General features: G+C 43.1%; 1 protein-coding gene across 1 annotated transcript in view; it reads left to right on the forward strand.

Annotated features, from left to right (window-relative positions):
* LOXHD1 (lipoxygenase homology domains 1) overlaps nt 1–27,336 on the forward strand; it is a 138,903-nt gene that overhangs the window by 85,972 nt on the left and 25,595 nt on the right. Inside the window, exons 28-35 of the mRNA XM_035310289.1 lie at nt 2,385–2,547; nt 5,050–5,204; nt 6,053–6,262; nt 7,654–7,777; nt 11,907–12,112; nt 16,963–17,148; nt 19,599–19,726; nt 24,106–24,223. Of these exons, the coding sequence (XP_035166180.1) occupies nt 2,385–2,547; nt 5,050–5,204; nt 6,053–6,262; nt 7,654–7,777; nt 11,907–12,112; nt 16,963–17,148; nt 19,599–19,726; nt 24,106–24,223 (1,290 nt within the window). The remainder of the gene's footprint in view (nt 1–2,384; nt 2,548–5,049; nt 5,205–6,052; nt 6,263–7,653; nt 7,778–11,906; nt 12,113–16,962; nt 17,149–19,598; nt 19,727–24,105; nt 24,224–27,336) is intronic.

Consider the following 27,336-nt stretch of genomic DNA (forward strand, 5'->3'; position numbering starts at 1 on the left):
ACTTTTCAGATTAAATTGAAAGCACTGGGGTAAGAAACTAGAATTGTTGCATGCCAATAAAGCTCTGTCTTGGCATGCCAATTATATCTGATAATTATATTTCATTTGTTACAACTTGGAGAAGGGCAAAGCACTGACTTTTAGCACACTATCTTACCCTGCCTCTAGCTTAGGGCCAGGCTCAAACTCTAATGAAACAAATTCTGTTTGGAGCTGCAAGAGGATTTTACTGTGGGTAACATAAAACAGTGTACTTAACATCACTTAAATATTAATGCAATCACTAACAAGGAAACTCCAATAAAAACCGTGGCAATGTCATGGTGATTAACAATAATGATACAATTAACTCTTGCAGTAACTGCACATTATGCCCAACTGTGCAGGCACTCAAGTCCCTAGATGTCCTATTACCAAATAAACAGTGTTCGTTATCAATGGCACGGACGAACAACATTATCAGCTTTAAGGAGCAGTTAAAAGCTTTGGCAAGAGAAGTGACTGAAGTGGGATCTCTACTGGGTGGAGAGAGTTTCAGCACTGAAACACTGCTCTGGAAAGGCCTCTCTTCCCAAACTGTGGGTGGGGAGATAAGCACTGCAATTGCTGTTCGTTGGCTCGGCGTACAGCGAGGTAACATGGGTTATGCGGTCAGAGAGACAGTGCAGAAACAAGGATGCAGAAGTAGTGGTGTGGCCAGATGTTAAGCACTGTATTTTGTTTATACAACACAAAAACACTTGAAAGTAAAATAATTGAAGTCATCTAACGTACTTTGTGTCAAACTGTTTTGTTTGACACTGTAAAATGTCATGCTCCGAACTACCTTATGACCTTGAAAATTGCATGTCTGGAGTTAAATACCAGCATCACAAAGGAGCAGCAGAAAGGAGGATAAATTGTGTTGTATTGACAGATTTGGGCTATCTGGGTTCAAAGGGTGTCCTGCAGCAGGCTCGAGCAGGACACTCAATGGCTGTATCACACAGACCCCTTGGGGGTGTTCAGCTCCTGCAATCCGGCTTTTCAGGGACCTGCATGATGACCTGTTCATACCAGGTTAGCAAGGACTGATCTGAGGTGCACAGCCCGTTCCTCCCCAGTGATCATGTCTGGGAGGGCAGGAACCAGCAGCCCAAGGCAGTGCAGGGTGATGTGGTAGTACACAGCAATAACAATGATCAATATTGTGGCAGGGAGAGCTCTTTCCTTCTTTTATTTTTCTAATTGCGTTAACTATATGTGTATTATATAAATAATAAATATATAAAATTATATAACTTTTTAATATTTCAATAGCAAAAAAAAAAGTGAAGAAGTGGCCCTATGTCAACTTGATAAATAACCATGAGAGTAATTAAGGCGGACAGTACTTTATATATAAAAGCTCAGTGACACATGGAAACAGCAGAAAGCCCCAGTGCTACTAAAGGATAGAAATGTTGAAGTTGTCAGTAAGGAAAAGGCCGTTTTTTCCTCATTTATGTTGTTACTGTGAGCTGAACACTTTTTTCTGTTCAGACTTGTGGGCTCTGCAAGTTGCGTGATGGCTCGTGTCTGTTTCTTTACGGAGACATAGCCTGGGGTGCCCAGCACACAGAATGTCTCCTGCCTCTTACCAACCATCTTGGAGGCCTTACAGGAGTCTGTTCTTAGTGAGTAGCCTGGGACTGATTTTGTTTACTAAGTGGAAAACACATGTTCTATTGTTTTTGTTTCTTTGATGATAGGAATCATATTTGTTTCCACCAAAGTGAGTCAAAACAAAGGATCAAAAATTCAGTATTTTTTTCCTCTTAATGCACGTATGGGAATTGCCTGGAAACCAGCTTGAGTCAGAGAATTACATGGCAAAATCTTGAAGTATTGACTCAGGAAAAAAAAAAACCTACTGACTTCAAAGAGAATGCTGCCTGAGTAAGGATTGAAGAGGGACTGCAGAGTCTCAATAAAACATAGCTTCAGTGGAAATGGTGCAGTCCTGATTAGCAGTTTGCAAGATCAAAAACTGGAACTCACAGGTATTGTAGAGGACAAATCTCTACTGGGTTGTGTAGCCAGCCTCACACAGTCATTGAGAATGCTGCTTTCTGCTACATGTTCAGAGCTTCTTCTCAGCATCCTCAGATATCTTCTTCCCGGAGTCTGAATGACTGAAATATTTTGTCATGTAAAGATGCACTCTGTTCTGCTTTGTCTCAACAACCATACCCGCGTGGGTTGGCTGCTGCTATGCCTACTCTTTCAGGTCTGTGTATGCTTACATAGGCGTGCATACATGAATTGAAAATCCTTGCTTGTATGTCAGGGTAGTGTTTTCAAAGGAGCAATGCTAACTCACGTTACCTTTGGTTTGAAAAGCTTCTCTGTCCTCTTTACTTCAGGGCTCGGAAACTGTCACATTTCCATGCGAAAGATGGCTTGCAAAGTCTGAAGATGATGGTGAGATTGTCAGAGAACTGGTTCCATCTGATATCTTTACTGAAAAGCTCATGAAGGACGGGACACTCAAACAGATAGAAGAAGAGGTTGAAGACCCATTAGAAGGTAATACAATGGTAGGAGTAGGAAGGGACATATTTATCTGATTTTGGGGGGAAAACGTGTTGGATATGTAGTTCAAGCAAATGTACTAATGGTACTACCTGTTCACATTTATTTCTCTTCCCATCCTATGGCCTGAAGCACTTTACACCTGAAGCACTTCCATGCAATAACACTATTGTTTTCCTGTAGGGTATTTACAAACCCATTGCAGTCACGTTTCCACACAGGCATAGTTTGCACATCTCTTTTGATGCACAGCAAATTTGCAATATCTTGACCTTGTCTTCTAGGCTCTGCAAACATATTTGCCCATTTGCCGAAATTCACCTGTCCTGTGCACTCCACCCCTTCTTATCCTACCCTGTCAGTCTGATTCATGCTCCTCTTTCCTCCCAAAGCTATTTTTACCAAAGTTCTCTAAGCACATATGGACACCCTCTAAAAATTTGGCTCTAGGCAGTTCAAATGCTCCTGGGGAGCAAAAAAAATTATTAACCAGCTCTATCTATTTTTCAATAGGTATTTTTCAAGCCTTTGAATGTGGTGTTTGACCCTCATGGTACATCAAGCAACTGAAACAACTGAAGTTTCATCCTCAACTCTTTGCTTCCCTGTATGCCTGGCTGTTCCTAACTCCTTCTTACTCTAGGACCTCCTTTTCCCTCACTGAACTCCTCTGCCCTCGGGAGAAGCTGTGAACCTTCCTGTATCCTGAGCAGAGCAAATTGAATGCAGCTGCCATCTTCACTCCTCGTTCTTGCATCTGGTAACAAGATGATTCAACAGAGGAAATCATTCCTCTCTCTGTTTCTTTTCTCTCAGTCTGATTTGCATTTACAGTACACCATTGTCAGGGTGGAATATATATGAATGTTAAGTGTTTTCTACTGTCAGGGAAGTGAAGATGTGCTTTGTGTGGTGTCAGCAGAGGCACGTTGTATGGAGTGCAGCCTTTGCGCTGTTCCTTTAGAAGAGAAAGGTGTGTTTTTTCCTCCCATTAGGAACTACGTGGTAGCTGATGTGAGATTTTATTTATTTATTTATTCTGATGGAGGAAAAGTCAGTTGTATCATCAGTTAGTAAGCACCATGACTGCTAGATGCCTTCATGACATACTTTAACCTACTAACTCAAGTCGTTTTGCCTTGCGGTCACTACCATGTGTTAACTAATCTGGGTGACCCATTTTTTCCTCCTAGACCCAAAGCCTTACAACAAGTTCTACAAGCTATGGAATAGGTATATGAATAACTGAAGATTTCTTTTGGCTGAGATCTAGGACTAATTCTGCATTTCAGTCCTGAAGGTGTCCAGAACTGGCAAGCAAATAACTAAGGGAGATGAAGTGATTAATTAGACTGTATGCATTGCTTCCTTCATTAATAATGTGGCAGATGCCACTCAAACACAAAGCTGCAGCTGTGTATAAACACAATAAGAAGAGGCAAACCAGAAAACCTGGCATTGTATCTAACTTGATAAATGGCCTCAGGTGATGATTTTGATACTTTTCTTAGAGAAATAAATGGAAATACTTCATGTACTAAAAAGCAGAATAGTCTCTGTTTTATTGGGAAGGCTAGGTGCAGAAGGAAAAAACTTGATTTATGTCTTCTTTGATGCTGTTAAGGTACAAAAAAGGATATTAACAACATATGTACCAAATCTCCATGACTAAGACTTTGTACCTCTTCCTCATCTGTATTGCCCTGGGATTTGCAAGGAGGCATTCTCTAGGGCTTGCATGTCACCAGAGTAATCAGAGACTTGCACAGTTTCTAATTGTTTTCCTGGAGAAGATGTTCTTGATTTGTTTTCCCTGTGTAATTAGGAAAAGAGTAACAAAATAGAAAAAGGAGTATTTAACAGGTTTATTAAGGCACATTATTAAAGATTTGATAGGGCTTTATTGGATCATCATTGAGCAAGCAAAAGAGAAAGGATACTTAAAAATATATCTCAACACTACCTTAATTAAATATTGTCTGAAAAAAAGTACTTATAAGCATGTTCTCTTTCTGTTTGGGGAATTTATAGAGATACATGCCGTTAACTTTGGTAATAATTTCACATCTGAATCCCTGGAGTTTGTTTATGGAAGATGGAGTATTAAGAATGCACAACACTGAACCACTTCTTCTCAGATATAGGTCCCTTGGGCTCCAGTAGGAAAAGGTGCTGAGTTCCCTCACCTCTTATTGACTTTGCATCCAGTAATAACCATTCTGATTCTTTGCATTTTTAACTATGTACTGTGTGATCAAAGCAATATACAGGCATTGATTAGATGGAGATAAGGAAAGTAAGCAAATTTCAGTCAGATGTTTCCCCAGCCTTGGGATCATTATCAGAAACCTGGAAGGATAAAGCATACAGGATTTTAACTCCCAAGGAACTGAGTAATGAGCAGAAAGTCTGGGGACCACCTTCTTAGGCAAAGTCACTAAGATAGACCTTGAGAATTCACCTGGCCAGAAATCACATCTCCGCTTCCTTCTGCAGTTCACACATACAAAATCAGCGTGTTCACTGGAGATATCTACGGTGCTGGGACAGACGCTAATGTCTTCCTAAATATCTACGGAGATCTGGGGGACACCGGAGAGAGGAAACTAAGCAAATCTGAAACAAACTTCAACAAGTTTGAAAGAGGACAGGTATGATTGCAACGGGTTAATAACACTTGGTGTTTTGCAGTCTTTAACCTACCAACTGCATGACTGTCTTTATAGGCTGAGTTTTCCTATGAGGGATGAATTGATTGATTCCGTTTACCGTCGTCATTACCTCTTAAAATGCTTTGTGTGGATTGTCAGCTATGTATTACAACTGGCAGGCACAGCAGCAAACGGGTAGGTGTTTCTGTGAAGTCACTGATAAAGACCAATTTTGAGCTTGGTCCACACAAACTGTCTTGAATTTTTAGTTGCAGGTTTGAGACCACAGAAAACCTGAGGTCTCTCATTCCTCTACCCTCTGTGCAACTGGTTTGCACATACATGCTGTGTATTACAATTTACCTTAGAGCATGATAAATTAATGGATCCTAAACTGTGCCTGTCCTTGACAAAATAACTCCAAAAGTGGTTTTCTGCAGTCAGTCCAGGAATCATATTCACAGCCTCATTACTCAGATAAAACGATGGCAAAGATTGTCTTATCTGGACAGTCCGTGTAAATCTAACGGGATTAGAAAGGGAAGTTTTGCTTAGCCTTAAAAATCAAGAGGTAAAATTCCAGGAATTCAATATTCTAATTAATTGTAAAAGTAACATTTTGTGCAGTTGCCCTCATAGCAAATGCGTACTGCAAATTGCTCCCCACAAGAACAGTTTTAATACACAGAGATGCCTCTACGGACCATTTTAAAGCTTTTAATCAAATACCATCAGGTGAGACAGAATTTAAACACATGTTGTGCAGTGTAGACTCCATTTGCTTTTGCCCGGTAGATGATCTGTTCAGAGCTCATTAACAGAAGCAACTGCTGCTGAACACCCTGCAGGAGGACACATTTACAATACAGGCTGTGGACCTCGGCATTTTGTACAAGATCAAGATTCGTCACGACAACAGCATGTTCAGTCCTGACTGGTTCCTGGAAAAAGTAGAGATCCTGGACGAGACCACAGAGGAATCGTTTGTGTTCCTGTGCGAACGCTGGCTCTCCAAAAAGAAAGAGGACAAAAAGATAGAGCGTACGCTCTATGAACAGGTACGGCTACAGCTCAAAGCTGCGATCCTAGCCTAATTGCTACTAATAAAAATAGAATGGTTGAATATTTGGTTGAAGTCTGTGATGGCTTGTTAGGGACTTGTGGCTTTTAGCTTATCCAAATTGAATTTGTGATTTTCAGACAGGAACTGAAAGTGTGGCCACTCTCAGCTCAGTATTGCTGGTACTGTAGTTTGTAATATGAATAGAAAAATCAAGGACTGTAAATGAAACTCTTCATCTGAGGGTCAAAATGCCTTGCTAGTGCACAGCAGAGTGTATTTCCCTGCTGCTCTCCTTCCTGTGCCCACAAAGTAGGTTAGTTACAGGTCCAAACATTCTAAGTCCTCAAGCCAAAATACTGGGTCCTTCAGCTTCACTCTTACTGGACTGTATGGACTTTAACTTTTCATCTTCTTTTTCCACCAATGCTAAACATCAAAAGTCTAGTTCTGCTGCTAGTTTTCAGAGCATCAAATGCTTTTTAGTGAAATGCCCTTTCTCCTTGCACATTCTATATTGTTTTATAAGGCTATTATAGCTAATTGAAATTCAAGGTACATGCACTAATTAAAATTAGCAAAAAGATTAATAGACCTCTCTTCCTTCTATACAGTGAGGCATAATAAAGCAGCTGATTATAAGTGCATTGTATTTAAGGAGTCCACTTTGCAAAACACAGTGGCATTTTAATTGAAAGTTACCACTAAAATTATTGTCAACGAAGTTGGGCCAGACTCATCTGGAATGGATGTAAGAAGAGTTACACCACGGATGAGTATTGCCATATGCCCTCTCATAAAGCTTCAGCAGACAATGCTGTGAATTTTTGTGGTCAGGCTTACCATGTTGCTGATATTAATTTATAGTGGGGAGAAACTAATCACTTTTTTTTTAGTTATGTGACTGTGGTAAGATCACCACATTGATCGTACAGTGACAGTGAACACATCTGCAATAACTTTCTAGTACAATAGATGTTTTGCATCATCCAGTAGTCTCCCTCTTACACTCTTTAACCTGTGCTAGGAAATTTAGTCTGACACCTGATAAGAAAATCTGGCACTGTTCTATCTGACTGAATTTTCAGTGGTTGTTGCTCACACAGGTAAAAGAAAAGTCACAACATACCATTAAAGTCTATTAGGTCCATTATATTTTATTTTATTATAACACACTTCCAAAATGGCCTGTCAAAGTTACTACAATGAGGTAAATAAATGACCTGCAGTAAATTACAAGTCACATTTATTTGAGCTACACCGAGCCAGAAGCTACCTGGGGAACTAGAGGGATTTCTCGTCAAGTTGTTCTCTGAGGTACGTAGGAACAGCTGACAACATGGTGAGCGCTGAAACTCATTACCCTGCCTTACATGCCTTTCTAATTAGAGCTACGATGGTGAACGGAACAGCCTGAGTGGTTCGTCTCTCAGCCTGTCGAGTCAGGATAGCAACGCAGACCTGAAGGAAAAGAGAAAATCCCGTTTGGTCAAGGCAGCAGAAGAAGGATTATGTAAGTGAGCAGCGTGTCTGGCTGCATGCGTGCGTGTGTTCTCGGCTTTCACTCCCTGGGAAGATGTGTTTGTGCTGGTGAAGGGCAAGGAGAGGCAGAACAGCAAATTGCTTCCCTTCACCTTGTGGTGTGGCCACTTTGGGAATGGCTGGAGTGGCACAAGGTCTCTTCAGAAATAAAAATTTAAAAAAATTAAAAAAATAAAAACACACAGACCTGAAGACTCATACTCCCTCCTCTTCTACCAATGACTTCACCGCACAGAGCACTTCAGAGGTGGGGAGAAGAGATGGTGATGGTGCCCTCTGAATAAAGGGGACTGGTACAGTGAAGGGAACAGCTTATGCAAGTTCTGCATAATTTTGTTTGAAGTATCCTTTAAAGTATCTAAAGGGAGGGATAGTAGATAAGTCAGCCATTATCACCAAAAGATCCTCTCTTGGACTATAAGAGGCACTTTTCCATGTGATTCCTTAATATAGCTCTTGTTGCTGATATCAGCTGTTTTTTCCTCCTTTATCTCTTCTTGACCTACTCAGGATGTTGTTTCTTGTAGCATATTAGACATGAATTAACAAGAAAGGCTTTAAATATCCTGAGACCTTATTTGCCATGCTTCAGCTACCTTCCCATTTCAGGACCAGACTGGTAGTGCCTCATCACCAAGACGTTTGTTTAATATGAATCTGAGTGTGATTTGTTTTGTATCTCTGCAGTTTTTCTCCTTGCAACACATAGCTGCATCGCATCTGCTGTCAGGTAGGGAAGAGAGTGGGATACAGAGGGCTCAGCAAGAGCACAGAAAAGTCTCTCTGCTCTCAGAAACCAGCTTTGTCTGGGAGTGCTCAGGGGACCTTGCTCTTTTTAGAATGAGGGTTGTCTTACAACTGTGTGGTAGAGGAGGGTCTGCAAATGCTGTTGCTCCAAGACAAGAAGTCCAGGAAATCTGGACTGAGGTTTCTGCTGAAATAGCTGGTGGAAACAGTTGATGGACCTGGTGTAAAGTTGCATTGTTAAGCTCTGGTTCTTAAGACATAAAGCTGAATATAAAAGTCTGTTTCTGGATTGCAATTTATGAAAATTGCACAGGTTTTGCTTCTGCCCTGGCTCTGAAGGAAAACCAGAAGACCAGTGTTGGTGAGCTGAAGTTAGCCTTTGTGGAAAACTTCCCAGTCCATTGATTTTTCTTTATAATCTCACTACCACACAGGTCTTTGTATTTATATACCTTTTGATTAACTACTTCTAAGTTCCTGTACACTGACTTACCATCTAAATTATACTTACTGATTGTTATTATCCTCCAGCAGGTCTTTTAGCTTTACCTCAAGATTTCAGATGCGTTTTAAAAAGGAACCGAGTATCAGCTGAGTTGCAGTTACTCTCTCTATATGTTCTTTTAGTCCATGGTGAACAGCAAATAATTAGTCTTGCCTTAAACTTCTGTGGTGGGCCAAGTACAAAATGGTGTAATTTAACTTAGGAGTTTAAGGTAGGCTTCACTGAGATGGACCAAGGGAGCTGATTACTGCAGCTCAGCTGATGCCCAGTAGCTGCTGCTGTGATGTTCTATCTGAGTTGCACGTCTCCAGCTGTGAAGCAGACATATTTCTGCGCACCGTTTAACGCAGGCTGTAACTGTCTTGGGGCAACTCCTCTTTTGTAATCCCATATTGTGCTCAAATGAAAAATAAGTGATTCCCATGTTCTTTCTGATATTACTTCTGTGGTGAGACAATGGGTAACATCTGCCATGTTGGCATTCCTTGTAATTTCTCAAATAATGGGTACAGCTTCAGCATTACTCCCATGAGAACCTGTCTCCAGTGGGGCTGAGATAGTTCCCATCCTCCCCATTGTGCCAGGGTGGTCCCCCTTCCCTGAGTCCTGGAGCTTGTCACCACCTCTACGCCTGTCGCAGTGACATGGCCTCGTTAAGGAAATGCGTTTTGAAGGAATGTCAGATAAGATGGGCTGCGTGAGCCAGACAGGCACCTCCTGAGCAGGATAAAGAGCCAGCTGTTAATTAGTTGATTAGGGAAATGGTATTGGGAGCTGCCTGGGAAAGGGAGTGATGGTTTGAGCAGCCCGCTTCTGACTCTCCCATGATCAAGAGGAATTAATACCTCTGAGGGGTAGGGATTGATGTGAGGATGGAGTATAGAGGAAAGCCCTGTTGACTAGCAATCTTCTTGGGTCTGGACTAAGAATCCTGCTCCACACTGGAAGGCAGTGCCAGGGGCAGTGAAGTCCACGCCCCTCATGAAATTCAGTGCCCTGCAAGGAGGATGTGCCCTTGAAAAACCTAAACTCTGTGCAGGGACATAAGTGCACAGGAATCAAAGGGAAAAGGGCTGGAGAACCTGTGGTTGGCCCCAGGCTTGTCTTCTTCTGTGGCCATGTACCCCAGGTTTTGCATTTTCCTGGTATTTGAAGAAGTAGGGCTGTGGAGTCCCAGAGAAAGAAGGAGACGATGGAGAAGGGATATAAACACGTTAAAGGATCGCTTTCATTGCTTTAAAGGAAAAAAAAAAAAAAACAACAAAAGGTGTTTCCTGCTGACTGGTCACTCTATATTTTTATGTCTGTTATTTAAAGTGGGACATGATAATTTCTGATAGCCTTTATGTTTTCAACGTAGGTGTTTCTAGTACTTTGGCTTGAGGATTCAGCATCGGTTGGAACTTTGTATATCACAGAATAGGATAAAAACTGTATAAAAGAAATCATTTTAGAGCTGTTCTAAACAGGACCCTTAATATTCTTATAAAATCTCTCGCCTACAACTAAACCTTTCCTCTTGTTAACACCAGATGCTCCAATGGTTACTTTGTGAAGGAGAAAAACCATCACATATTATTATGCTGATGTGCACAGTGAAATGTAAATGATACCATAAAGAAGAGAATAAGTCTTGCCTAATCATCAGTTCATTTTGTGCTGGTACACAGATGCCTCAAGCTGGAGCTGAATGAATCTTTTTGGGTTCTGTTCAGTCCAGCAGGGCAGATTTGGTGTGCATGAGTTCATGGCTTCCCTAATATTGTACAAATATTCTGAGCTTGCAGTAAGCTCCGCTCCAAAATCTTGTTAGTTATCATAAAGCAAAATTAGATGTAAATCAAGGATAATTTGAAAGCCAACCAAGCTTTAGTCAAGGTTTATGAACCCTCATGAAAAATGAAAAAGTGATGAGGAAGCCAGGCTGAGTTCTGAGTCTGTGGAAACGCAAGTTTCAGAGCTCAGAGTCTTTTCAGAATAGCTTGGACAGCCTTGCAGAAATGTTCTGAGAAATCAGACGAGTATTCAGCATCTAATTCTACACCACCCGCTCGGCCTACCCAAATGAGCTTTTGGAAAGCACTTGAAAAGCAGTCTGGCACTTCCTCCCTTTTAACAGCTGAGCTGAAATTTCTGAAAACCACACACACACACAAGCACACACACAGCAAAGTCCCAAACCTTGGCCCGAAGGCTTTTCCTCTAGTCAATGTTATTATGTAACGTATAAAATTATTGACTGGCCTGCCTTTAATACAAAGAGTGTGTCTGGATTTGAAAAAGGGAGGCTGAAACCCTGAGCTGCCCCCCTAGATCACAGCGATCCTTGGGCAGAGCACAGAAGAGAACAGTTGCAGCTCTGCTGGGACATTCAGGCAGTGACGGTTTACCTTGGAGTCAGCGTAGACTTAGCTGCCTTTATTGAATGCTGAGTGTGAGATCGTTTTCACCTAACAGCCTACTTAAGATTTATGTCCTCAGCCTCTTATCTTCAGGAGGGTCTCACGGTGTAAATAAAGATTCAAGCCCTCTGCTGTTCTGTTGCCTATTAGGGAGGAAGTTGGACGGCATTATACCTGTATAAACTCCTTGCAGCCAGCAGGGCTGTCAGGGGAATTTAACCCCTGCAGAACTCAGTCTGAAATGTTTATGTGAAACTGGTTTTCCGTACTCATTTTTAGCTCAGTGCAGCATGGTGTTACCCCTTCTCCCAATGAATTCAATGGGACATGAAGCTATTTAGCATGCAAAACTGCTTTCCCTGATAGGATTAGTCCCTGGTTTTCTGAGGTCCTGTGTACACGTGTATATGTGGTGCTTTTTTGATGATTAAACCTGTCTGTTGCAGTGATCCCGTACCACATCACCGTCACGACAGGCACGGAGTACGACTCCAGCACGGACAGCCGAGTGTACATCATCATCATGGGCCAAAAAGTGCAGACAGAGAGGCTGTGGCTGGATCTCCCAGAAGGAAAAGATGAATTTGCAGATGGCTCTGTAGAGAAATTCTCTGTTTGGGGCCTGGACGTTGGGGAGATCAAAAAAGTGGAGGTACTTTGTGAATGCAGCATGAGCATGGGGGGCATGTGAAAAGCACGGCCAAGGAAACTACTTGTTCCTGTTATACTTGGTGACAGAAAGGCACTTGGGTCTGAAATGAGTGTAAATGGGGATGTGCTAATGAGATTTCACATGCACCCAAAACTGAAAGAAGTACTCTTTATCTCTGGCAAAACTGAAATCCTTGGGAGGCAGAAGATAATCCTGAAATAAGGAAGTTGTAACACCTTGCAGTTCTGTCCCATCTCTGGCACTGTTTTTTCCTAGCCAAGCCCTGTTATTGACAGATGCAGTGAAGGTTCCCAGGATGCAGTCTTCTGTCAGTCTTTTTCCTAGTTGATTCCTATAGTACTTCCAGTTGGGTTTCATAAACTGCCTGCAGTGAAGAACACATCTTGTATAATTTTCTAGCTAAACATGAAAATTGTTTTCACAGCTTGGAGGATCCTGGCTTAGAGAATAAAATTAATCTTTGTTCATAAGTAACGTGCACAAATGGATTTCAGAACAGGGGCTATTTTTTCTGCTATGGCTTAGGGAGACAGAATTTGCATAGACACTCCATCACTGAGCCTAAACTTCATATGAATCTTGCAGACAGTTTGTGTACATCATTCTTGCTTCATGTGGCAGTTCCATCTCCTGAACGCCTGCTTCAGCCCCCAAGTGCTGAAAACAAGAGCATTTGAAGACTTCATGTCCTTTTTTTTTTCCATTTTTATTTTATTTTATTTTTACACCACACCCTGGGTTGAAGTAAACCTATATATTGGTGTGCGTACTTGTGTATTCAGACAGTGACAAGTGAAAGAAATATATAGAGAAATCCTAACTAATTAAAAAATCTCTGCAGTTGTAACAGCTGATAGACTGAAGCACTCCCATTCATTTTTATTCATGCAATGGATTCTGACACATGAGAAATCTCCATACTACATTTGAGTTTGTTATCGAGCCATTGTTATTTCCTTAATGCACTCCAAGTGCATGGTTATTATGGGTATTAGAGGCACTTTCTATCTAGCCATCTCTAGGTCAAACTTGAAAGTGAAGCCAGTGCATAAATCCTTCTCTTCCAGACTGTGTGCATGTGCATCTCTTCCAGCCTGGTTAGCCGGGCACAGAGCAGGAGAAAAAAGCCCGTATAACCCCTCGGTGTCAGAGAGGGATGGAGAGATGGCTGAGGAGGGAAACAGGCAGGGATGCTGCAAAAGGGACAGTGGGTAGGGTGAGGAAAGGACAGAGTAGGAGAAAATAGGAGCAGCCACTTGGAAATAGAGGGAAGGAAGGAAAAAGAAATTATTTGGCAAGGATTACGAATGGGAAAGAAGAGAAAAAGTTGCAAATGAAATGCAGAGATTTAGAAAAAGAATTAACATATAGCTTTCATGACTGGTGATGTTCTTCTGCACTCTTTCACTGTTAACCTCAGTGATCCCACCAGTCTGCTGCCTCATCTCTTGCTCATTTTTCCCATTTATTTTGTAACCCCCAGGCTCGTGGCTGAAGGAGCCACCTGCACCTGGTTTTGTTCCTTCCTTTCCACAGTGCCCTGTGCTTGGAAGGTCTCTTCTTGTTCTTCCACATCCCAGTGATGATATCCATGTGCCAGTCTGCCTCGGTTGCCATGGAACCAGTCCATATTTTCCTTGTAGAAAATTGCAGCGTTCAGGGCCACTGCAGAAAATTGCTAGTTATCTACTTGGGAAAAGTGAGGAACAGTTCGTTCTCAGATTTGGTATTTGGCTGCTTCTGGAAGAAGGCAGGAGGTTGTGAATATGAGTTACCATGTGAAAACTGCATAGCATGGGGATTAAGGTTCCAGGAGCCCTCTGTATAACCCAGGCAGTAGACTGTGGGATTTAGTAGGATTGTAAGATTTGCAGTGTGATACCACTTTGAGTTTGGCATTATCCTCCTGTGGCAAATATCCTACAGTGCAAGCAGAAACAGTGGAGCATGAAACAAGTTGAAAGGGGCACATTTGTACCTGTCTTGTAAACCTACAGGTATAATATTTGCTACTGGTGTACTTTAATAGACGTGCTGACATGAAAAAAAGTAATATGAGTTATTGGTTACAGGCACTTTACACTGTGTCCTTAAAACCAGTTTTAGTATTTTTTCTCTTATCAAACAAAGGTGTCTGTGTCCCTAGACTGCAGCTGCTGCTGCAGAGAGACACAGGTGTGCACTGCACTGCTCTGTGTGTTTCCAAACCAGTTCTGGTTCAGTGCCTTTCTCAATCACAGGACAGAGTGAAGCCAAGACGACAGAAGTGTTGCAAGTCCAGTAGTCCCGAGTAGGGAGACCTGATCCTGGAAGACCACTTTCTAATACTCTCAGAATTAGCAGAACCCTCCCCTCCCCCCCTTTTTTTTCCCCTTTGGCATTTTTTCCTTCTGTCTACCTTTAGATTATCTCCCATTTTTTCCCTGTTGTGTTCAACGTGTGTGCCAGGTGCTCTGCACAAAAAATGTGCCTTACTTTTGATGAAGTAACCAGCGGTCTCCAGACCACACTGGGCATGAGTTAAAAAAAAAAAATCAAAAACAGAACAAGGATCTACCTGCCACTGAAATGCATTCAAATTTCTTCAAATATCTCAGCCCATACAACTTGTCTTGATACCGTCATGCATGTCCAACCTACATTGGTGGTCTCAGATATTTGTTCTTACCAGGCTTAAAAATAAATTCAGAAATGAGCTCATGAATCCCGGTGACTTTGCAACATTGTCCTTGGGAACTGTGGAAAATCTGCTTGTGTGCAGGTTCCCCAAGGCACCCAGAATGCGGGATGTTTTCTTCTGGCCCACCACTGATACCAACGGAGTTACAGGTTGCTGTGACAATCCGGTGCGTGGCCGTGTCTTGGAACAATGCATTAGGAGGTGGCTGTAATGAACTCAGAAGAACAGACTTTAATGGATTCGTCATGATTTTCCCTCCAGCTGCTCCATCCCGGCTTCACTGCAGAGGCAGTGCCATGAATCTTGCCCAACACTTTGTCCACACCATCCTGCAATGGGGCTAGAGATACCAGACTCTCAGAGGGGCTTTGGGTGCAGAGAAGGCCAGCCACACTGGCAGAGAGGGAATGAGAAAGCAAGTGTTGATATTCCCATTCACCTCACACCCCTGGAATTGGAGAATTAATGCATCCATTGTAGACTTGAAATTTCCCTAGTGGTTAACTCTAATTTTCTGCAGCTGCAGAGACATTAGTATAGTAATAATATTCCTAATAGCAGTGATGGCTGAGAAAGATAAAAAAGATTACTTGTTTTGGGAAAAAAAAAAAAAAAAAAAAAAAAAAAAAAGATATGGCAGATATATTACCCTAGATATAGCAGATATATTACCCTAGATGAACTTGTTATTTTAAATTATTTCCTGAGCAACCCTAAATATCCTATTTTTTAAAAAATGAAAGCTAAGGACCTCATTTTCAAGTAATGGCATGAACAACACTTGCTCTGAAAATAATGATCTGTAGGGAGGTCTTTTATCCAACCCTTCATGTGCAGAGAGTTCATCGGAATGACTGCGTGACTGAAGGGGTCTCTTACAGCAGCTAACATATGTAATCTTCCTGGAAAGTCTGAATAGAGGATGGATTTCCTGCAAACTCTAGAGGGACACATGTGAGTCCTTGGAGAAGTCTGCCCCATCAGCAGTTACGTGGAGTTCTCCATCTCACACTGAGCCCTCACTTGGCCTTGCATAGTACGTGAGGTCCAACTGAGAGGAAAAACTTCTGAAGGAAACTCAAAATGTCACAGAAAGAAAGGCCAGCAACCGTGCTTGGGCTGTGCTTAACTCTGAGCAGCACTGGAGCAAAGTCCAGCGCAGAGCCCTGAGACGTGCCCTTGCTTCAGGTGCCACCTGTACCTGATATGCCTGAGCACTCCTTTTTATATTGTCACTAGTTTTCCTTTTGCAGCTGATCCACCTGTAGGAACACTTCTTGTTGCTCTTCATGGTCTTGCCAGGCATCATGAGGTACAGGTGTGCTTTGGCTTTCCTAACCTCACCCCACACACTTAGGCAGTGTATCGACATTTCTCCAGGTCACTTGTCCCTGCTGGCACCGCCAGGATGCTTCCTTTTTCCATCCCAGTTTTGTCAGTCTTGTGTGACCTCCTGCTCCTCAGGATGGACTGCTCTTGAGCATAGAGGAGGCGATCCTTAAAATCAGCTCCAGATGGCTCCTGCACAAGCCCAGAGCTTTTACAGTTTGAGGAGATAGGAAACCGAGAAACAGCCTGATACATGCAGTCAGCTTATGCCAACGTGGGTTTGTGAGGGAAGAAGAGCTTGAATAATACATGTGGGTGTTTGCCTAGCTGCATCTTTCATCTTGCCTATGAAGCCTTGGACAGTCACTTTTAAGTGTTGCTACAGCAGTGGAAGGGGTTGGACAGATGGAAATGGGTGTCTCCAGGGACTGGCCAACAGAGGTTGGTGGTCAGAGGGGCTGAAGTAAAGTAGTGAGAGGATGGGCATGTTTTCATGTAGGCCAGTGCAGCCCGCCTATTTCATGATCCCTCTGCTTATGTTTGGGGATGGCAGTGTCCTGCCTTCCCTCATGAGTGGCAGCAGGTGACCTGAACCTCCTTGCCCATATCAGCTACCTTGTACGCTGATGACTTGCCTGCTGAGCAGCAGTGGCACAGACTATTTCACAGCTCGCTCTGTTTCACTGTGGATGTGGTTTACATGAAAGTGCGTGTAGTCAATGCTGTTAATCCCTCGTCACTGGTTAAAGCCAGCATTCAGGGCTTCTCCTCCGAAGAAATTCCCTTTAACCAGCAGGTGTTTTCCCTGTGACTCTCACAGGTGGGGCACGACGGTGCTACCCCTGAGAGCTGCTGGCTGGTGGAAGAGCTCACCATCGTCGTGCCCACCAAGGGTGTCATGTACAACTTTGTCTGTAAGTGCTGGCTGGCCCGAGACAAAGGCGATGGTCTCACCTCCCGAATCCTCAACATCCTGGATGCAGACTGTGTTAACATCGGTCTCAAGGTAAGCTCTAGGCTCATCTGGTGTCTGCAGCGGTTGCACAGCCCTGTGCTGATATAGGTCATGCGCAAGCAGTTCTCATCCTTTGGTTTCTGCTTGTGGTTTCAGTCTTTTATTTGCAGAGGAAGATATTTTAATCTCTGCGTAGTGTGGCTACACGTCAGCTTTTCTAATCTGGGATTGGGAAACCTTAATTCAGTTAGAAAATAGTAATAATAGGAAGCTGTTGAAACATGGAGACATTGGTAAGTTTGATCTTTAAAATGAATAGCACATTAAAGTTGAACAAGCAGTGGAAAAAAATATATTGTCTTTCCATCCAAATATGAGAAATCTGATGTAATGTGTGCTATGCCATATTTCAACAAAGGACAAATTGGAAAGCTGAGCTATGCTGAATTTGGAGGTAAGATTTATAATAGAAATACCAGTCTAGATGAATGGGACAATAATACTCTGTTTAATACCTGGATGGCAATTTTAAATCTCTATAGTTGTGTTTCTGTTTGCAGTGAGGTTGTACTTTCAAAGGACATTAATTTTTCTTTATGCTGCTCTTGATCCCCAAGCTAAATATATTCTCCTGAAATATTTTGTTACACACACACACAAAAGCTTGCTAACATTTTTAGCATCTGTGGAGGATTGAACAACTCAGCGCAGGTTTCAGTGGTAAAATTTCCTTAAGAGGGGAAATAAACTCCTTCAGACTGAATACGAAGGTTAAAACCTAACGGCTTAAAAACTTCCCATTGGTTGTTTAACCTCCTGGATAAGGCTTGAAGCCCTATCAGTGATCTGATGTCTTGCCTCTAGATTGAGATAGATGTTAATGAGGACTGATATTCGTTTAAAAGCCCAGTCCTGAATATTTATTTTCATAAGCGTGCCACAAATAGACACATCTAACTAACATTTTTTCTGTGATGTTGAGCCAGAAATTCATTGAAGGGTTTGAAGGAAATCAGGGGAGATGTTTGAGTCTTGAAATCTGAAGCACACATTTGACTTTCTGATCCATCTCCTAGTTGAGGGAATTTGGGACTGTTGCCTCATAAATAGGTGTAGTTAGAAATTGAGTTAGTTCTTTTTTTATTTTTTTAATAGGGTTCAAAGTAGACAAATACCTTTAATGGCTTCAGGAAAGTTCATGCTTTTTTGTTTGTTTGTTTGTTTGTTTTGCTCTTGCTTGACCCTTGCACAGTCATATGTACTCAATTTCAATTTAATTTTCTTCTTGGCTTCATATTCACTCTTGTTGTTTTAAATTGAGTTATTTGGCTTTCCAAACATGGCAAAAATAATATCCATCACACTCCTTAAAAACCTCTAATGTACTTTTAAAATAGTTTAAATGTTTTTTCTTCTCCTACCTATAGCAAATATAATGCTCTGCTATGATTTTAAAAGTGTGGATGAATATGTGTCGGACAAGTTGCTCAGGTTTGAACAAACATGAAAAATAATTTTTCCATGGCATTATTCCTTTGCACTGTTGATTTGTCTGGCAGCAACAGTTCAGGTCAATACAATCTGCATAACAACTTGCTGTTTGAAAAGTTTTGTTGGGGCTAATTTTTTATGTTCTTCCATCTCTTAAGTCTGGAGGTCTTGTTACCATAGGCTCGAAAGCCTCTAAGTGGCCCAGAAGTCTTAATGCCACTGACAGTCACTGGGATTTGCTCGTTTTTGAAATATTTTACTCTGAATCTTATTATGCACATGTCAGGAGGAAAGAACAAAGTTAGGCTAATAAGGTGAAAATGATGCCAAGCAGCTTTTCACAAATTGGCATACCTTTCAAGTGTGAGGTCTGGGAAATCTGATGTGTTCCCAGTCGCTGTGCATCCCACTGGGAAATAGGGTAGCTGCATTTTTCTGCCGTACAAAGTGTTTAACCTGTTAATGGTGTTGGATGAAATGTTACTCAGGTGGACACTAAGGACTTGGCAGAAACACTTTTGCAGCCAAGGGAATGAAACAAATGTGGTTTTAGGAGCAGTTTTTTTTTTTTTTTTTTTTTTAAATGGTGAGAGTTTGGTGCTGGGCAGAGGTCTGGAGGGGTGGGAGGAGAAGCCAGTAGCAGAGTTCTGGAAACCCACACACTCACACAAAGGTTGTGACCCCTGTGGAGGAGGGTTTATCAGGCCCTCATCATGCCACAAACATTTTCTCATCCTAAAGAATGTCCCTTGCTCTTGTGGTGTGTGTAGGTTGAGAAAATCTGCCCCAAAAGTCCTAAATTATGCAAAGGTGATGGTCCTGTAGCAACTTTCATTCTCTCACTTTCCCTCAGAAAGCATTAGTATGGAGAAAACCCAAGAATCCATGTTGTGACTATTTCTTACAAAGTAGCAGAACCCCACAGAGCCTGTCTAGCCTTTTTCCCAAGCTTTTGTGTGGGTTAAGGACAGCTGTTTGCATGAGATCTGATCATTTCAAATCCTCCCCAGATCCTCTATGAAGTCACGGTTGTGACTGGAGACATCGAAAGCGGTGGTACGGATGCCAGTATTTTCATGACTGTCTTTGGATCCAATGGGAACACCGAGGAGATACAGCTGGAAAAAAATGGAGACAGGTACAGTAGCTGTCATTTTTGTTGCTTAGAAGTGGAGTGATGACAGATTCTGGTTTCAGGGCAAGAAACTTCTGGGGCTTGATCATGCTCCCACTGAAACTCATTGATTTCATTGATTTTTAACTGGGCTCTTTTTAAGCGCTATTTTAATGTGTTTAGCAGAGTGGAGTAAAGGAGTGCACTGTATAGCCAGGGGAATAATCTGGTGTCATTTATAAGAATTTAGTTTAACCCATTCCTCAGTAGCTTTAAGAGATGAGCGTTGCTAACAAAAACATGAATGGTGAAGGCCCCCTTCAACTACAAGAGGAACTCTGGACATTACATGAAAACCACAGGTACAATTTCTGCAGAACACATCTTGTGTGGAAAACAAGAGATTTAATTCAAACATCACTTAATGGCTGTGATGGGAATGTAACTGCATAATGAAAGGAAGACAAACCAACACGCACATACCTGCCTTGGGAAGGTGCTGACTCTGCTCTGCCTGCTCCTCCCGTCTGCTGAGCTGGGCAGATGTGAGCCAGCTTGGGACCTGAAGCTGAGTGAGGGGTGCCAGAGCTGAGACAGTAAGCTCCAGGCCCTGCTGAGAAGTGGGGCTTCGTAGTTTGGGCTCTGTGCCACGCTACATCAGCTGCCCACTTTGGGAACTGGGACTGCCTTGTCTGCAGCTGGCACAAAAGGGACGCACGACAAAATCTCTCTGGGCAGATGTGGTCGTACTGTGCAGAGGGAGGCAAATGGTGTGAGCCGCACAGAGTCATGCACTGCATGCTCTGATTTTGCTAAAAAGGTGAAATCTCATGTTTTCTGCAGTAGAAAGAGCTAACAAATGCTGTAACCCTAGTTCGACGCCAGCACTTCTGCAAGCCAAAAAAACCCACATGCTACCAATTCATTTCCTGAAGCTTTCCTGTTCCTAACACCTCCCTCAGTACAGAAAGCTTTGGCATGCTGAAGAATGAGCATGGCACTAACCATCTTTCAGAGGCAGGCTTCCATCGTGCTTTAATTTAATTAGCTGATGACCTCTGATTTTGATGTTCTCAGCAAAGCACCTGCAGAGTGTCAGGAGGGCTGGAGCACTGTGCCATGCCATTCCAGCTCAGCCTGCGGAGGTGATGCTGGGCTCTCCTCGCAGCTCTGGGCGATGCAGCTCCTCCGCCGCAGCTTTGGGTACCACGTGTGGGCTGGGTAGCTGAAGACAAGGCTCCCTGCGTCAAGGTGTTTGCTGAGGGGATGTTTTACTCGCCGCTGTCACAGCAGAGTGGGTGTCTGGGCAAGCACGTTCAGCTAGGCTCCAATGCTTCGCGTGGTTAGCTGGTAGCAAGCACCAGCCTCGTTTGCTGTGAGGGAAATGTAGCAGGGGTGCTGCTGACGAAAATCTCCGTGAGAAGCACGGTTGAGTCACGCAGGCAGCCGGAGCTCTGGGCTCTGCTCCCCACCGCAGGCATCCCACGCGTGGGCAATGCACCTGGGCCACCAGTGTGTCCCAGTATCGAGGGCACCCCTGCTCCAGGACCCCAGGCAACCCCATGCTGGTCTGTTTGCCGGTGTTTTAAGGCCAGCATTCAGTTCTGGTCAGTGGGAAAATTGAGTGTGAATGCCCATATTTAAAAGCTAAGCAGAGGTCACATCGCTGTGCATCACCAAAAATCTCCGGAGGGACTGAGGCAGCTTCATGCCCTCAAAAGAGGGATCTCAGCTTTGCTCTCTGTGGCCAGGCGAGCAGTATGCATAACTAGGTGGCCTATCAAAAACTTCCCACCTGTTTATGTGGGATGGACAAACTCTACTATAAGGATATGAAGACACAGTAAAGGATGGCACACAGTCTGTGGGGTGTTAGTTGCCCGGGCTGTCTTCTGCCAGAAGAAGATCTGCAAAAAATGATGGAAATTCGTATAAAGAAGAAGGACATGTAAAAAACAGCTATTGATATGTTAATATCTTTGGGGGTGTACTGGCACATCTCTTCTAACTAAAGGGTCTCTTTACCACACCTCGGACACCTAAAGTACAGAGCTTCATCATCTCTTTACTGTCCTCTGCAGAGGACATTTATGTGCCCAAATACACGTATTAGTGATTTCCACACCACTCCCATGTGTCTTCATCCAGCTGGTAACAACAGGGGCTTCCCTGGCTCCTGTTCCACATGGAAACCTTTGGGCAAGGGCTGGGCGAGAGCTGCTGTGAAGACTCTGCCTCTTCACCAGGGCTGTCCAGGGTCCAACTCACTCACAGCAGCTTAGGGCATTGCGATGAACTGTCTGTCTAACCTGTCACATATTTAAGGCAATTTTAGCTACATTACTGCTATTGCCAAGGCCTCTGGGCAATAGAAATATTTATAAGCATAGACATGGTGGGAAAGCTAAATGAAATCCCTCAGATAAATGCCTCACTGTCCTGCAAAAGGCAAGATGCCAGACAGCTCATCTCAGCACTTTGTCCCTTCTCATATTTTTTTTTTTCTGGTCATGTTCATATAAATTTGGGATAGAAATGTGCTGCTGGGTCACACAGTTTGTCACTTTAACAATTGTTTCCATCTCATATAATGACTTCTTGGACATAACAGGTGAGTATCAGCCTCGCAAGCTGTAAACAGGACATTCACTGAAGGTAAGTGATGGTTTGTTTTGCTGACAAACAAAAGCTTTTAGCTTAGAGTTGCTCAGCGTGGAAAGGAGTAGAGTGAGAGGTCTCAATGAAGCTTTGTAGGAAACTGTGATGGTAATGAAAACTGATCACAGGATCATGGGGTAATTCGAGTTGGAAGGGTCACACCTTTTTCTGACATGGAAATGGGAATCTATCCAATTTGGGCACAAAAGCACATTCTCATGGTGAAAGGCTGTCTTGGTATCCAGTACCACAAAGAGACAAAAAATGGAGAGGGGAGTTTTTCAAAGATCAAACATAACTCTTAATAACTAGGAATGGACTGGGACCAAAAAGCCCTATCCAAAAGCCTCCGGAAGAGGAGGGAAAGCAATGCCTGGATGAAAACTGAGAAGCTCAAGCCAATCCTTGTTGCTAACATCTGCAGCCATGCAGGCTCAGATAATGGTGTGAGGATAATCATATTCATGCTGCAGGGTGTAATCTGAGCAGAGGTTGGTAAAGAAACATTTTTTTCTTCACATCCCTGGCACTGCACAGCTGTAGGAAGCTGAGTACATTGCCAGGAATGAGACAGCATCGTTATGGATTATCGGTATTATGGCAGCACCCACAGTTTGCAGAGCTCTCTCCAAACCTCTCAGAAGACCCAGGTCCCACCTTGTAACTCACCGACTCGGAGAAGTTTGTGCAAAGGAGGAACCTCAGCAGCAGAGTGCCACGCTGGTGCTTGGCACACCCACGAACTTGGCTGCCCTTCTGCCCTGCGAGGGCTGGATTCCCATCTCCGAGGCTGCAGCAGGTCTGCCAGAGTACGTGGGGGCAAGCTGGCAGGCACACTTGCTCTGAACAGAGTAATATTGAGCCTCAGGCAGCACAGGCAGCGGAGCAAGGGTTTCAAGGGTTACTTCTAGACATCATTAACACTAAGAGAGAGGTAGGGTAGCTGCAGTCCTGGCCAGTGTAATATCCTCTTCAAGAAGCATATGTTAGCTGCTTTTCCCCTTTCCTTCTTGCTGCTGATTGCTGTGGATAAGCAGTTCCCACACCTCCTTGTGTCTGTATGCAGCAGCCGTGCACAGGGTAAGATGTTTGAAGCAACGTTGCACAAACCCATCTTGGTTCTTACCATAGGCAAAGCTTGTTTGCAAATCCTAATTCCCCAAATTAAGGAGGGGCACGTGGGATGGTTTGGGCCCCTCTCTAACACCATTTGCCTGTACTTACTCAACGTAGGCTTTGGGCTCCGAGTTGCAATCAGGTTGCTGTATTTAGCTGAGCTGCAGTAACTGTCTATCACTATGGCAAATGCAGAGTTATGTGATGCATCTTAGTGAAAGAAGATTAAGCACAACTGCTTCACCTTCTTGTAGGGATGGGCTAAGGGCAGGCACGTGGGCAGATGCCAAGAGGAAGGCGATGTGCAGAAACCTGGCTGTGAGTCCCTGCCTGCTGCTCTGGTTGCAATCAAAATGGCAATGCACATTGCAGGCTGCCTGGAATGGATCCAGGTACCTCGTATGGGTTTGATTTTCCAGGGGAGGAGGAATCCCTGTCAAATCTGGGCTGAGGTGTCTTGCCAAAAACACGGTAGCTGGAGATTGCAAGGCAGAGGAGCTCGAGTCCCGTAAAGTGCACTCATAAACTTTTAATGTGAGGCTGCTGGCCAGGTGCAAGCTGCAGCGTGAGCAGGGGACCGTGGCGTAGTGAGGCAGCATGAAAGCTCCTCGGTCTTTCAATCCCTCCAGATTTGAGCGGGGCCAAGAGGACAGCTTCATTATGGAGATCGCCGACATCGCACCCCTGAGGAAGATGAGGATCCGGACGGACGGGAAGGGGACGCGCCCACACTGGTTCCTGGAAAGGGTAATGCGCCTCTCATCGTGTCTCCTCATGCATCTCTTGTGTTGAAGTCTCTTTGCACTTGAGAAACAGGAGAAAGACAGCAAAACACTCACTTTGTTCATTTCCTGCCTTTTTCTATTTATTTTCTCATTATTTTTTTCCTGCAGGAATTCAGTCCAAAAAAAGGGGGAGCAAGGGCGAAGCAGCTCTGTACAGCTGTTCTGCAGGCTTTGCTGGTAGGCTCTGCTTCCCTGCAAAAGAGCCTTGGCTTGCCACCAGGCACCTGCACTATTTTCTGGTCCTGGTGTTTTATCCCCAGCTCTGCAGTCCCCTGCCCTGCTCTGACCCCATGAGAGAGTGGTTACCCCTCTGCCAGGCAGCCTGGGCTGGGTGGGAAATGTCCAAATAATCCATCCTTTCAGGCGAATTTCTCTCTCCTTTTCCCTTCTTCTAACATGCAGGCCGATTTCTTTCCTTTCCTGTTCATAAAAGCAAAGTGTCATTTTCTTCCTGAGTTTTGAATACAGCATGCAAAATGGCTCCGACTGCTTCTGCTGATTGTATTTTTCCCTAGTGTCCTATCCTGCAAAAAAGCTCCGTGCTTGCCTTTATCTTCTCTACCCAACTACCAGCTCCATGTAAACAGCACTTATGTTTGGGTAGTAAAATGTAGTTTCCTTGTTATGGGCCCTATAATTGTATTTCTAAGATAGAGATAGAGTAACGTGCCAATTCCACGCAATCAGAAGTCATTAAGGGAGGAAGGCATCTCTGCCACCTTTATTTAGCATGCTGTTTATGGAGCAGATATCCCGCTGGATTGCTGTAGCTTAACTTTTTGATAAGAATAGGTAAAAACCCAATGACTTACCCCAAGGCCAGAAAGAATAGTACACTTTTTTTTTTTTTTTTAAAAAAAAAAAAAGTATCCTTTATCCTTTTGGCTACTCTGAAGTCTTTCATTTTCCCATAAATAATACGTTTCTAAACACTGGTCCTAGGGGTGGCCCCCATTTTCCAGTTCAGTGATGAACTGCTGTTCACCTATCACAGTCTACAAAGCTTTGCTTTTTGAACATTACCACTTCTAACTTTTGTCGTAGTGACTCTTGTGCAGCTTTCCAAAGCAGCAGACCTTCAGCATATGTCTTCCAAATAGATGCCACAGACGTTTTTTCTCCCTGCGGCTGCGGAATAACTCAATCTGTTCTCTGATTTGATTCCGTCATCTTGGTCAAGCTCCCTTTGCCTGCTCCCTTGTACCTTCTCCTGCGTTTTATAAATTGTATTCATATAAAATGAAATCATATAAAGCTAATTCACCCAGGAGCATTCCAGATCTTGCAGTCTTGTACTAGCAATAGCTCAAAGGCAAGGGATGGCACCTATAGGGGCAGGTAGCATATCCCATGTTCCTCTCGCCAGCTATGTCCAACTGTTCCAACACCTCAACCTGCTGGAACCGACCCAAAGTGAGGCTTTCCCAGAGATGTGGGCAAAACGTACTCTCATTTGGACACAGCTGATGGTTTTATAGCCCTCTGGTAGCTGTACAGAAGCAACTGGTGGACCACTCATGCAACTCTTAGAGAAAAAGATTTTAGAAACTTTTGAAAACTGTACCTGCAGTTTGTTTTTCTTAGAGAAATAGAGGATCTCATCACTCCAGTGACACGTAGGGAACTTTATTTATTAGTTTTCGTTCCCACCTTCCCTGCAAAGGTAAACACAGCATTGGCATTCGCAGGCAGCGAGTCGGGACTGGAGCGCTCTGGAGGAGGGGAGGGGAGATTTGTGTTCCCTGATTTGTATTCCAGCCTTGAAAACTTATGTAGCTTGGTGTGACATGAAAACTGATCTAAGCCCATTTCCATTTCTGTCAAAAGTGCATATTAAAACTGCATAATGAAATACTTGTGGGGGTAGTGCTAAACTCTCAGACAGATGGTTCACAGTTAGTGCTAACTAGCACAGTGAAATGAGAAGCTAGATTAAGCTATCAACCCCGTAATTAACCATTTGTTGCTCCATTTATCTACAGGATATTATCAGTTTTCTTGTTCTATTAAAATAACAATAAATGATCTTTTAAATTCTCTTTGGTCTTTTTGTACACTATTTTCTGGCTATAATTTATACTGCTTTTAGTTTACCAGAAATAGAAGTGCATAAATACCAATTAAAATGCATGAATTATCAATGATGCTGTACACAGCCAAAAGATTCAATTTACAAAGAGAGAAGTAGTCATATATTCTTTTTTTTTCCTTTTTTTTTTTTTCTGTCTAGATAAAATACATTGAAATTTCATTCAGAATCTCAGTAAAGCAATGAACTTGGAGCCAAGGACTACAACTGCAGCAAAAGTGGCCATAAGATTTAAATGCCCATAGTTAACCTATGGGAGGGAACAAAATTTGTTTAGTGATGTGCCTGGCCAGAGTGAGTACTTTAGGTTATTGCTATTATTGCTGCAGCTACTTATATCTATGTAGGTTGTATGAGGTTTTGTAGATGTGGTGCCACACTTTGCAAACAGAAAACCCCTCCACCCAAACACTGCACTTTGACGAGCTGGAGCACGCACAGAAACGTGCTGAAAGCTCTCCAAAGCTGAGCAAGTTTCTGATCTCACCACTGCTGGCAGAGACACGGAGTCTGGATATTTATTTCCCTCTGACCCATTGCTGAGTCTCGTGTTCTGCCACATCAAGCTATGACAACACCGCTTGGTGTTTCTGAAAAAATAATAATAATAATAATAATAATAATAATAATAAAAAAGCAGAGAATAGGTGAGTTCTAATTCGGGGACATTGAAATCCATGCTTGGAAAGCTCCTCCTGGGCCAGACGCTTCCTCAGGCCACGTGGTGATTTCACGGGCTGCCCAGTGCCTTGGACAGGGAGTTGAAAAGCTAGGAATGAGGAGGGATGAGAGCTTTCCAAGTGAAGTAACAGGAGCTGTCAGACTTGAATTCTGCAGAGTTGCTTCCCTTGGCATTTTAATGTTACTTCGTGCTGTCAAAGCCAGGCAGATAAGAAGCTGTCGTAATGAAGCACTAATTGCATTGCATTCAAACGTCACCAATAATCCTGAATGTGGGACTTTGTCTTTATTCTCTTCTTTTTCCT

The sequence above is a fragment of the Oxyura jamaicensis genome, chromosome Z (assembly GCF_011077185.1).
Source record: "Oxyura jamaicensis isolate SHBP4307 breed ruddy duck chromosome Z, BPBGC_Ojam_1.0, whole genome shotgun sequence".
Classification (NCBI taxonomy): domain Eukaryota; kingdom Metazoa; phylum Chordata; class Aves; order Anseriformes; family Anatidae; genus Oxyura; species Oxyura jamaicensis.